The sequence below is a fragment of the Oryzias melastigma genome, unplaced genomic scaffold (assembly GCF_002922805.2).
Source record: "Oryzias melastigma strain HK-1 unplaced genomic scaffold, ASM292280v2 sc00251, whole genome shotgun sequence".
Classification (NCBI taxonomy): Eukaryota; Metazoa; Chordata; class Actinopteri; order Beloniformes; family Adrianichthyidae; genus Oryzias; species Oryzias melastigma.
Window position 1 is genome coordinate 47,621 of NW_023416891.1, and position 12,805 is coordinate 60,425.

General features: G+C 37.7%; 2 protein-coding genes across 4 annotated transcripts; one reads left to right on the forward strand and one right to left on the reverse strand.

Moving 5' to 3' along the window:
• Positions 1-131: 131 nt before the first annotated feature.
• On the reverse strand, positions 132-5,714 carry ccdc130 (coiled-coil domain containing 130). Of its 3 annotated transcripts, none has more exons than XM_024264810.1 (10): positions 5,572-5,714; positions 5,147-5,188; positions 5,009-5,062; positions 4,833-4,915; positions 3,462-3,517; positions 3,322-3,382; positions 2,620-2,762; positions 2,234-2,406; positions 1,203-1,341; positions 132-1,071 (listed from the first exon to the last, which is right to left on the reverse strand). In XM_024264810.1, exons 2-10 carry the CDS (start codon positions 5,147-5,149, stop codon positions 617-619), a joined length of 1,167 nt encoding a protein of 388 aa, XP_024120578.1. In that variant the 5' UTR covers positions 5,150-5,188; positions 5,572-5,714; the 3' UTR covers positions 132-616. The 3 variants fall into 3 exon arrangements, with proteins under 3 accessions (XP_024120578.1, XP_024120579.1, XP_024120580.1); XM_024264811.1 differs by having other exon boundaries at positions 5,568-5,705; XM_024264812.2 differs by lacking the exon at positions 5,572-5,714 and adding an exon at positions 5,489-5,552.
• LOC112141676 (transcription factor IIIA) lies at positions 5,678-7,004 on the forward strand. The gene has a single exon (XM_024264813.2). The coding sequence runs from the start codon at positions 5,747-5,749 to the stop codon at positions 6,824-6,826; it is 1,080 nt and encodes a 359-aa protein (XP_024120581.1). The 5' UTR covers positions 5,678-5,746; the 3' UTR covers positions 6,827-7,004.
• The last annotated feature ends 5,801 nt before the right edge of the window (positions 7,005-12,805 follow it).

Genomic DNA, 12,805 nt, shown 5'->3' on the forward strand with positions numbered 1-12,805 from the left:
AGACTTTTGGTCAGTGAGCAAGAGTGGCCTTTGACCATAACTTAGAGAACACTCTCCCTCAACTGATAGCATGTGAACTAATACTTATTTTCTTCTATTTTTTGATGTGGTTTTCTACCATCAGGACAACAGACTATTAGACAATTTATTCAAAGTGGGCAAACAAGACACATCACGAAGGACAACAAATAATAACATGAACATGTTTACCACAACCTGCTGAACAATGTTTACCTTAACCAGTTTATTTAGCTTATGAGTGAGGCTGCTCTATCAGATCAAACATACAAGTTCCTCATTCAGATGTACATAAACATGGGATCACAAGGTCATGTGTTTCCTCCACATTTATACAAGCTCCACTTGTTTTTTTTCTCCTTTTCATCCACCTGCAACACCAGCCTCCTTTAAAACTCTAGTAAAAATAAAATATGTAGGAACCTGTTAAACAGTGACGCATTTTCCTTTACAACATTCCCTTCCAAATCACATGAGCAGAACAGAATTGTTTCAAGTGATCTCACTTAAAACCTCCTAAAGATGTTGAAATTGGTGACCAGGATTTGCAACAGCTTGACTTCTTTTTGTGTTCAGTCTGTTTTCCGTCTCCAGCTGCTCATTCTCCACCATCCGAATCAGAGTCGCTGTAGTCTGCCACTAAAGACGTGGTTGCTGCAGAACGTTGGCTCTGCTGCTCCTTCTTTGCACATTCTTCTGTGCTATTCAGTTTTTTGTCTGCATCATCTGTGACACATTCCTGCACCTCACGTGCAGCTCTCCCGTTAGCCGCGCCCTGCACGGTACAGGTGGTTTCCTTCGTCTCACTGGAAGGAACTGCCTCTAGTTTGGTCTTTTTGTGGGCGACGGTGGCAAATCCGGATCCTGCTGCGCGCCTGCAGAGAACGGGGTTGTGTGAGGAGCCCAGAGCTTTGGCCACGGCTGCTTCTTTCCCTTGGTGGCCCAGCTTTTGGAGCAGGCTGCCTGCAGCTCCCCCTGCTGGAGCTGACGGGGATTTAAACCAAGAGCGGGAGGCGATCTCTTTCCTCTTGCTGTGCTGTTTTTCCTCATAAGCTGAACAAAAAAAAAATCACAAAGGTGTTCATAAAGTTTGTACTACTAAACTGACATAAGAAAGATGCTCCAGGTTTTGTTTTATTAAATGTTATATCCATCTCAAAAGTTCGCTTTTATGGGATGCTTACAGTGAGGTGCCTGGAGAGTGAGCAGAGCAGCAATTTTCTTGTCCTCTTCCTTCTCTGGCAGCAGCGGTATAGAGAGATTGGTCCTCATCCGTACAGCGTTGTCCTTCTCCTCTTCATCAGCCATCATTTTTTTCTCTGTCTGCAAAACCATTTAGAAGAAGTAAGACCAAGAAAAACCTACAAGTACCGGTACTTCTAAAAAACAGAAAAAGTTCTCAAAGACCCATTCCTATGAAAATCATGATTTGGGTGTTTGTACCATCTTCTTGTGGCATTTTTTTGATGATAGAAAACGAATATAAAGAGAATTAGGCTTAAAATTACATTTTTTTTGTATTTTTTTTATTCAAACTGTGGTGAATGCAGTTTGAAGCGTCTTTGTGATGTCAAAAAAATTCACGAGGAGGAAAAGGGAGGTGTGGGTTGTTCAACGCCAACAGTCCCGCCCACAAATCAGAGACGAATTTCTAATGAAATCCTGCTGCACTGCAGACACTATGTCCTAGAAAACGACACAGGTTTTCTTTTTATATTGGCTAAAACCACATAATCATGATCAAAAGATCACTGAAAATCAATCAAAAGAGGAGTGGGTCTTTCAAAGGGAAAGTAAGAAGTGAGGATTTTTAACTTCTTTGGCTTTGTTCTGACAGTTACTTTCAACCATCAACACAATTTTTTTTTTAAATTGTCAAAAAGGTTTAATATGTTAATTACATTTGATTTTTCAATGTGTGTTTTAGTTATACTCAGTGGAAGTCTGATCCAACTACAAAAATGACTACTAAAAAAGTTCAATATGAAAATAGTGTAACTTTGAAAATTGTTGTTTTGTTGACAGTTAATTAAATAACATAAATCTCTTTCTAAGTTTTTATGAAAGATTTAAAGCTGTAAGCTTGTAAGCTTTTTTTCATGTACAAAAATCATTTTTGAAGTTGATTTTCACAGACCATAACTAGATAACTTGATTAGCAGGGGCTCTATATGAGGCTCGCACACATAAACACTCCACAAGGTTTTCTTCTTACTCTGAACTTCTTGCGGAGGGTGCTGTTGAGCTGGAAGTCATCCTTCCAGCCAGACTGATAGTCCTGGATCTCAGTCAGGCTGGGCAGAGCTTTGATGAGCTTTTCTTTGTCTTTGCCTCCGTGGTCCAGCTTGAACATTGCATCCGTCTCCAGTTTCTCCTTCTCCTCCCGTTCTGTTTTGATCAGGTGACAGTAGGAAGGTTAGAGAAGCAAAACAAACACTGACATCTAGAAGGTAAAATATATCAACAAAACAAAGGATCCTAACTGAGCTCTTGGTGTTGTTGGACAACACATTTTTGCATTTTTTATGATCGATTTTAGCCATTAAATATCACTATAAGATATTTTTTTAAAGGAGTGGGGGGTTTAAAAGAAGTGTTCACCGGTGGTTAGGATCTGCTCGTTTTCTTCCATGTCCCAGCGCTCCTCCTTCCTGCGTGCCCCGCTTACTATGAGATAGTCGCATGTTGCTGGATCCGTCTGCATCTCGATGTAGTTCACACAAAGGTGGCACTTCATCTTAAACCTGTAAAAAGGTTTCAAATATTTATATATATATATATATAGGTAAGTGAAAGATGCAGAATCATATTAAAAAAAGAGACTTAAATGTTTTTTTTAAAAAACTGTTGATTTTGTTAATATATCAATGCTTACAAAATTGATAGATTATGTGACAAAAAAGCTAAAGAAAAGACTGTTGAGGGAGAAACTGTACAAAAATGGATTTCCCATGTCCTTTCAACTAGCAGCATCTTTTTGGGGTCTATTCGTGGCTATTCAAAGATCCATCATTGTAGACAAGAACTTAACTTACGAAATTAATAGCTTACATGAAGGGTGAATATTTGTTTGTCTGGTAGTCAGAGTGACTTTTAATAGCTGTACTGTATTTTTTTTTTTGTTTACACTAGAGTTATTTTTTTTAAATGCCCAATATAATAATATATCTTGATAACAAAACTGAAAAATCTTTCTTAACATACTTGCTTCCTGTTTGCTTTTGTCTGCAAAACTTTCTTTCCATTTCTTTTCCTTTTTGTTTAAAATACACATTTAAAATCATTTTGGTGACTTGACTTTACCTGTAGATTGGCGTGGTGTAGTAGGTCCCCACTTTTTTCTTCTCAGCATTATAACGAACGCCTGTTCAAACAGGCAACAAGTTTTAAGGACATAAAACATGAAGAAACACTTGAATAACGTCTATGTTTTCTCTACTTACCCATGCCAATGTGATTCTTGCAGCCATCACACCAGATGTTGTATGGCATTTCAAACCTTAGTTATGAAAAAGACAGTCAGTTACACAAAATATTTACACAACTGCAAGCTGTCACAAATATTTAATAAGTTTTTTGCTGCCACTTTAGCTGGAATTCAAACTTTTCCATTTATTTTTTGCTCCAGTGTAGTATGTCAATGAAAAAACAAGATTGTCCCATTGTCTGCATCAATCAAAAAATACAACAAATAGTTACCTATACCCTCACCACTTATTGCATTTTCCACATTTCTGATACTACATAAGGTGTCCTTAAGCCGTGGTCATAAATCCTGGGTCGCAGACATAAAAAAAAAAAACTGTAATTTTAGATCATTTCTGTTTCTTTTTTTTCTGATTCTGAAGGAAGTTTTATTTTGGAAAACTATAAGAGTCTGTTCACTGAATCCGTCTATGCCTGATTCTTGACACGTTAAACCGTTCACCTCTTAAAGTGTTTGCTGTCTTCTAAAGCAGCTGCTATGACTGCTAAATTAAAAACCCCTTTAGCTAACAAACTCTTCAGAAGGAGCCATTGAGGAAATGGATATTTTAGTTTCCAACTTCAAAGAAAATAAACTTGCTATTTAGAGACAAAATCAAGAATCTTCATTAGAAAAATTAATTAATTGTGAGAGTTTTTCCTACATACCCAACCCACTTTGCATTATATGCAGCAACTGACCCTAATGCTACACTGATAATAAAGTTATACACATGTTGAATTAATGTTTAATATTATATTTAGCAAATACTAGAAATGGCTGTTGTGTCTTCTTATTTATCTGTCACATCTTAAAGTCAGGCACGACTGAAGTTAGCGTCCAGACAGGTATCTATAAAGAAACTTTAGAACAGAAAATATTCCTCTGTGTTAAAGAGAAATAAACAAAGAATCACGATTTTTTTAAAAACAAAACATAATTAATCTTTTTGACATGAAAGGTGATATTAGCCTGAACTGAGTTATTGGTATTATTATGGCATTCTGTGAAAAAAACCTCTGTAATTTTTACACATCAGAAACAAACTTTTACAAATCAACAATTTAACTTTCAATTAATCTTCATCTGCAGACAGCTATTTTTTTGTAAATTAAATTTCATGTAGGAGTATATTCATTTGAAGAATTTTTTTTTTAGAAACCAGAAACGTGAAAACACACACACAAAAAAAAACTTTTTGGGCAGTGAAAATATTGTGTGGTTTTAAACCAGCCCGTGGCCTAAAAAACGGTTGGGGACCAGTATCCCTGAATCTCTTGAAATGTGTACTAGAATGATTTCAACATAAGTGTTATATTAATAAAAATAAAACAATTAAGATACTGACCTGATAATGAGGATCCCCTGGGACAGTTTCCTGGCCCTTTCCCGCAAGGCGTGAGTTTTATGGTATCCATTGAGAGACCCATGCTGAAGATAGGAAGAAAAAAATTCCTTTTTAGTCAGGATCTACAAGCTAAGATAAAATGATCAAAATATAAACAGTAATGTCAGCTTTTGAACCTTAGCTGGGTCAAAATCTGGAGGGTAGTACTTATTGGTTCCTTTTCTTTCACCCTGTCAAATAAACAAAAACAATACATATTTAGTCGAAATGCTTGCTGAAATGTGTGTAAATGAACAATAAACGTCTCAGCTTACCATTGTGACGCCTAAAACTTTACTCCTCCTCGGAAGTCAACCCTTTAATACAAAAAAAGACCAGGTTACTAGTTTCTTGCTGAAATGACTTTGTTGTTTACACAAATATATAAATGCCCCAAAAAATTTACATTTGCTATGAATTTGATGCGTTACTGAGAGGAAAAAATACGGTACCGCGATGAAAAAGTTATTAAATGACATGAATAACAATATCAATCGGGCATTTTTTGGATAATAACGCCAAGAAAACATCAACGCTAATGTTAGCAACAACTAGCTTCCTACATAAAGTGGGAGTATTCAGTAAAATTCAAAGGACAGACGCGTTCGAATACCTACATGAAACTAAACATGTGTTTACATCAATTTAAAACGTTCAAATGTCATAGTTATTAATGCGGGAAACTATTATTCTTACTTACGAAATCTCTTTTAGCAGCTGCTCAACTAGCAACAAAATAACTGAATTTTTACGTGATGGTCACGTGTTTCCGTGTTTGTACGGAAGTGCGTCATATCAAGGAGGATTGTGGGAAGCACCGGTGACAGAAGGAAGAAACGTGCGCGCCCCGCGTTTATTTCATTTGTCTATTTGAAATGGAACCTAAAACGGACGTCCACAAACGTTACATTTGCTCTTTTCCAGAATGTTCGGCCGCATATAACAAGCAGTGGAAGCTAGACGCGCACTTATGTAAACACACCGGCGTCAAACCGTTTCTCTGCGAGCGGAGCGGCTGCGGTAAGAGCTTCTGCGATCGCTATCACCTAGCTCGGCATGAGCTCACCCACACCGGAGAGAAGCTGTTTAGCTGCACCGCTGAAGACTGTACGGAGGCCTTTACGACCAAGTCGAATCTCAATAGACACATCAGCCGCACGCACAGCATGGAGCGCAAGAAGTATGTCTGCTCATTTGAAGGCTGCGGCCTGGAGTTCAAGAAAAACAACCAGCTGAAGCTTCACTTGTGCGAGCAGCATTCTCAGCTTCCCCTTTATCCATGCACTTATGAAGGCTGTCAGATGCGATTTGCCGTCCCTAGTAAGCTGAAGCGCCACGAGAAGGTGCACAAAGGCTATCCCTGTACAGAGAAGGAGTGCACCTTCACAGGAAAGACCTGGACAGAGCTGCTGAAGCACAGGAAGGAGTCCCACCAGCCTGTTGTGAAGTGTGAACACTGCTCCAAGGTGTTCCGGGACTCCTGGTTCCTGCAGAAACATCTACCCGTCCACAATGAAACCAGGACCGTCTTCAAGTGCCCCAGAGACGACTGCGACAGATCATACACCACAATCTTCAACCTTCAGAGCCACATCAGATCCTTCCATGAGGGGGCGCGCCCCTTCACCTGCTCCCACAGTGGCTGTGGAAGAACCTTCGCCATGAGACAGAGTCTGCTGCGCCACAGCATTGTGCATGACCCAGAGAAGAAGAAACAGCAGAGGAAGCCTCGGCCTAAAAGATCTCTGGCTTCCAGGCTGAGTGGCTTCCGCGAAACAAAGGGGCCAGTCCAGCCGAAGCAGCCCAAACTGCAGGGAGACTCCTTGAAAAAGAGCGACCAGGCGGGTCCCGTTGAGCTGGTTTCCCTCCTGCAGGGTGCAGCTCTGGTGTGCAGTTCTGCTGTGGATGTGCAGGATCTCGCTAACCCACTGACTGCTCCTGTGACGGTGTTGTGAAGAAGATCAACGACATGGCGTCCATCAGAAGTGTCTTTGCTTCATTCAGTGTAAACATTTCACCTCCTGGATTTGTGTTTCTGCAGCTTAAGGATGTATATGTGTGTTAATGGAAGCTGTGAACTACGAAGAATGAACCTATTCTGTCCTTCTGTCATTAAATTAAATTCCAAAAATCTATTCTGTCACTTTGAGTAAAAAAAAAAAAAAAGGCAAATAAAATAATTTTCTTTCATTTAATACATGTCTGTTTTTATTTTTGTATAACTTTTCAAAATGTTTGGGTTAATTTAATAGTAGTTAATAGTTTCAGATATGACTTATTTTGATTCTTTGTTGTAGTTTGTTTAGAACATTAGAAAAATGTGATGGAGGGATTGATGGACAAGATAGAAAGACATTGGTAATTCAGTTAAATAAGTTCTTTAGGATAGAACAACAAAAAAAAAACATGACATTTACAAGATAGTGTGCAAAATTAATACATAAAAATAAAGTGATTACCAGTAAAAGGTGTCGTTCCATTCTCATTTAAAAGTTTTGATGACATTTGGAATAAAATATGTTGTGCATCTGTTTGAACGGTGGCTAAAAGTGCAAATCAAATCAGCAAAACACTTGACATAAACATTTTAAAGATCAAAACAATTAAAAATGCAAAACAACATTACATTTTAGAAATAAAAAATAATGGAAATTCCTGGAACAAAAGCACAAATCCTAAAACAATTAAATGAAATGGAAATGAAACGTTTTGGAAAACAAAAGTAATTTCCAGAAATCAAAATGAAATGTCAAAAAAATGAAACAAAGAAGAAACTGGAAAAGGTAGCTACAATGGGACATCATTGATAGGATGATGATATTTGTCCATCGTTTCAACCGAAAGTTTTTTTAGTAAGAAGTGATACTGGTTATGCTCCATACTGATCATGAAACTTAGATATTCAGACACTGAAGACAATTTGAAAAACTTAAACATCATCATCCACTCAGTTATACCCCATAGTTCCTAACTTTTCTGATTTTATTTTCCAGAATGTTTACATTTTTACTTTGTTTCATTTTTAGAAATTGTGTTTTAGTTTTTGGAATTTTGTTTTGATTTCTAAAATGTAATGCTGCTTTTTAAAAAAAAAGTATTATGTTTTTACATCGAGTTTTATGACGAATTTTAGAGCGGAGTCCAACCCTGCGAGTACGCTTTCAACAAACCCTTCTATGAATATTTTACATTTCTTATGGCTGAAGTACTTTAAAAAATAAACCAAGATTCATGAGTTTTCAGAGACATCTTCAATGCTTCAAACTAATACAGTAAAAATATTTGTGCATATTTGAGTGTATTTCTAAACTTGTCCCAACACTTTCTCCATCCTCTCCCAGAGTAGTGTTAGTTTGTCCAGTCACCTGCTCCACAGACCGGCTGGAACAAAAACCTGCACATTCTTGTGTCTTGATGACACACGATTGAGCATCTCCTCTCTGACACGCAGATTTACAGATCAACAGGAGCCGCTCCATGCAGCTTTGACATTCCAAGCCTAAATCCTCATTCCACATATTTCCCGTTAGAGCTAGACTGCTCCTTGCACTCTTGCCCCGCTCCACTCAGACGAGCCCTATAAGGACTGACTGTCCGACCAGCTCAGGCAGGAATGCGCAGCACATTTCCTTCAATCACAACTCACACTAACTGACCCGGGCGGGAGATGTCAGTGTGGTCATGGAGTCGTGACACCTGATGGCTCATGGGATATCTCTAGTAATCACGTTGGTTGATTTCTTCAGAAGCCCAGGTTGTGATCAAGTTCCACGTCTTCGTTCTTAAATGCAAGTCATTGTTTTCCCACTCCATCTTCCCCTCCATCTTTTTCCACATTTTTCAGTCTGGCCTTGACTTAAGAAGCCAAAAAATGAGAACAACAGATCAGAGAAACAGTCAGCCCTTAAAGTTACCACATTCTGCAACGCGCGTTCAAGCGACGACTTCAGCGAAAAGTCTTTGTAAATATAGGTATGTGCTCATTTTGGGCTCAAAACTATTACGTTCACGTGTCATCACTAAAGTTTCTACGACAGTTTTTGTGCTCCACATAAAACTGCATGTCCATTGAACCCACCCTGAAAGTTAAACCAGTTGAACTCTGACCGATCAGGAACTCAAAGTTGGTAGTGACGTATGGATGGCATCCCTTTTCATTTATGGAAGTATTGATCATGGAGGAGAAATTAATAATTTCGGTTTATGCTCGGCTGAAATTGTTTGACAAGTCTTTCATATATCTGAATAGATTTCGCACCAATCCTCTTCAAACTGGTTGTCAATATGCTGCAATCCAGTGTGAACACCCTATACTAAACAATCCTTCATGAACACATTTTAATATGCAGCCTTCATACCAGAAGCGTGTATTGCATTCAATAACGTGCACTATGAACACACATTAAGCCGGTGGTGTTCACACCAGACGCGCAGGAAGAGGATTCTTTTGTCTTTTTATTGTTTCGCCTACAATAGGTAGAGGTTTAAAGCACAAAGTCAAGGTGGTGCAAATCCCTCTCACAGCTCTCTTCATACTAAAGTTGAAGTACATGAATTGAGCATGGATGTCTTGAAACAAGCTTTTACAGCTAAAATTGGGTGTCAAATATGCCATCTGATAAAAAAAAGTGTAATTAACAAGGCTGTGAAAATTAACATATTAACAGACGCAATTAATCAAACAATGCGTTAATATGTATTAATGCTCTCAGGCGTCCTGCCATGCAGCTGTGAGATCAGGATAGTAGAACTCCCTCTAAAATAAAAATAAACTTTTTTTCATAATCTGTGAGATCTTATTAAACTAAAGAGATCATTTGTAAATCTGAAAACGTCAAAATCCAAAATTAAAAAAATAGAGTTGAAAGGGGGAAAAAAGATTTGAAATTGACATTTTAAGCTTTGAAACCTAAAAAAATGGAACATTGGAAGCTGAATATAATAGATTTTAGAATAGCAAAAGTTTTGGACATTTTACAATTTTTTTTGGGCCAAACACCAATATTTTTTTAATTTGTTTTATTTGGGTTTCAAATAATATTGGCCCCAATTTAACACATACACATGCTGTATACGTGTTCACCATAACCTATCGCCTTTAGCATGCCAGTAGAAAAGATTGTTACGGGCTCACCGGATTGTCTACCATCTATAAATATTGTTACAGGTTTACCAGTTTTTCACCCCATATCCACACCATATCCACCTCATATCCACCTCATATCCACACCATATCCACCCGTAAGGGCAGTTGTGACTAAGACATTTAACTAAACTCTTTCAAATCTATGATCACACTTCTTTTTTCTACAGTTTTGGGAAACTATTCTTAGTCAAAAAGATTCCCCTGTGAATTCCTTAAAGGTGGCGTTTGTGTTCACGATAGTTCAAAAGAGACTTTGCGTGGTTTGTGTCTCTGGTCAGATCTGACTCAGGTTTTGTCAATACAGCGTGTCTCTCCTTAAACACAAAGTGATGTCACGTTCTTCCCATTCCAGTCTTCGGAATTCCAGACTGCTTCCTCGGAACTTAATCCGAGAGGATTACTTTATCTCCACTGTATTTCTAAAAGTAACTCTCTGCCTTCAATCTGTCCTTTCAATCTCTCCTTCATACCTGTGTCTCCCTGAGAGGTGGGAGGAATGTGCCGGGTCTTTTGCCCTTTTTGCATGCTTTACAAAAGCATGAATGGAAACTTTCTTGCTCGAGTTAAGCCCAAACGAACAGTAAATGTTTTATGTTTGCTTTTCTGCATTTGGTCCAACCTAAAAAAGAGACAGTTGGTATGTGAAGGACAGGGTCAAGCAGGAAAACCTTCCAGAGCGACATTTTCTGTTACCAGCTTTTTAAGAGACAGCACCGGGGTTCAGTCTATGAAAAATGAATAAATTTACAGCAAAAGTTATCTGGTTTAGATGACCTTTAGAGCTAGAACCTTTAAGAAAAATGACTCTTGCTTTTTTCTCTGCAGCAAAGTTCAGGTGGTTAAACATTAAAAAATATGTAAAGATGTTTGATGAAAAGAGCTGTGGACAGTTCTGTTACAAATATATTCCTAATATATAAAAAAGCTTGAATGCACAAAATTAATGATTATTTTTACAAGTTAACAGGGAATCAACTTGAGTTTAAGTTAAAATTTTGATGTTAGCGTTTTTTTTTTTTCATTTTCAAAATAAAAAAGCAAACTAAAAAAATCCTTAAAGAGAGATCACTGTATTTCTTGGTAATAATTATATAATCACTTTGTTTTCACATGCATATTGACTACCAGGAATGATATTTATCTAAATATTTTTCAGGACAATTCAGATTTATTTAAATTTCCTTGTTAAAAATACAACATTTGATAAGAATGAACATATATTTTAGCCTTTTTTCACCTTATTGATTCACAGTGCTCATTTGTATTATTTTTTATTAAACATAAAAAAAATCATGTCATTTAATCAATAGAAAATATTACTTTCGTCAGTTTCCCCATTGTTTTAATGGAATGTTATGTTTATCATGATATTCTTATTCAGTAATGGCAAGTTTTTCATTTTATTTTTTAACTACTTTAACAAACCAGAACCACCTCCACCACTTTGTTGTGGAACTGTGAAATGCACATGGAAGCTCCACCCACAAAAAATGTTAATAATTTAATTTTGATTCAAAAATTTGTGCTCACGAGTTGTTTTTGTGAAAAAAAACCATTCAGTTGAAACAAAGGAGTTTATGCAGATTGATTCGTGGATCATGATGTTGTCACCATCCATCCATCCATCCATCTTCTTGACCGCTTCTTCCCTTTCGGGGTCACGGGGTGCCGGAGCCTATCCCGGCTACTGAAGGGCAAAGGCGGGGTACACCCTGGACAGGTCGCCAGTCTGTCGCAGGGCCTCAATCACACACACATCCACTCTCACATTCACATCTAGGGACAATTTAGAGTCACCAATTGACCTATGAAGCATGTTTTTGGACGGTGGGAGGAAGCTGGAGTCCCCGGTGAAAACCCACGCATGCACGGGGAGAACATGCAAACTCCACACAGAAAGGTCCCAGCCGGGAGTCGAACCGGGGCCTTCTCGCTGTGAGGCAAGAGCGCTAACCACTGCTCCACCGTGCAGCCCATGTTGTCACCATAATAATATAAATTACCTTTTTTTATTTAGCAAAAAAATGATAGTAATAATGGTTCTTGTAGGTCAAAATATTCTTTATAGTTGACAAGATTGTGAACAAATCCATTGGAAACTCATCCACTCCCAACACATTAAAAAACACTGGGACAGTTCAGCTCTGATTTTATAGTTGTTTGATTTTATTTATGGAAAAAATAGAAACTAATTTGTCGATTTGTGATCAACTTAGTATATTTTACAGCTGTATAGGAGTCAATCACATGTATTGAAGATGTCAACGTCAGACTCAATAAGGAGAATTCCTTTTTTATCTGAACATATATTTAGATAAAAAAAGCCTTAAGAGATTTTAATTGAATCTTGATAATAGAAAATATGTATTTGATCTGCTGGACAAACTTTGCAGACTTCTTCTGCAGGCCCAGAGTAAATAAATTCTCCCTTAAGCTTAAGTACACCACATGTGGCTCAGTGTGCAATGAATGCTTTCAAGACAAATGAAAATAATGGGAATAAGCAAAATGACATTTAAAGTTCCACTCGGTCATTTTTTGATCTATTGCAAAAGCTTCTTTTATTTATAATAATGCCAAATCAAAAAACGGTGCAACACAAATGGCAATCAATATCAGAGCTATCCAGCCGTACAGTTTTCACCCAGATTCCCGCTCAGATGAAGAAAACAAAGACATCATGGTTCTAATTGTCTGCAAGTGGATGCATCAGAATGGAGCGGATCAGGGAGCTTCTGGCTTGCCGTAGTAGCTTCAAACAAACAGGGTTTTTTTTCAGCTGTATTTT

Bases quoted from the DNA above. Each gene is read 5' to 3' on its own strand.
- ccdc130 (XM_024264810.1), bottom strand. The intron at 2,763-3,321 runs GTAAAGTCAAGT...ACCTTTTTACAG, and splicing joins TACACCACGCCAATCTACAG to GTTTAAGATGAAGTGCCACC. The intron at 1,072-1,202 runs GTAAGCATCCCA...TTTTTTGTTCAG, and splicing joins CACTCTCCAGGCACCTCACT to CTTATGAGGAAAAACAGCAC.
- LOC112141676 (XM_024264813.2), top strand. From the start codon at position 5,747: ATGGAACCTAAAACGGACGTCCACAAACGTTACATTTGCTCTTTTCCA.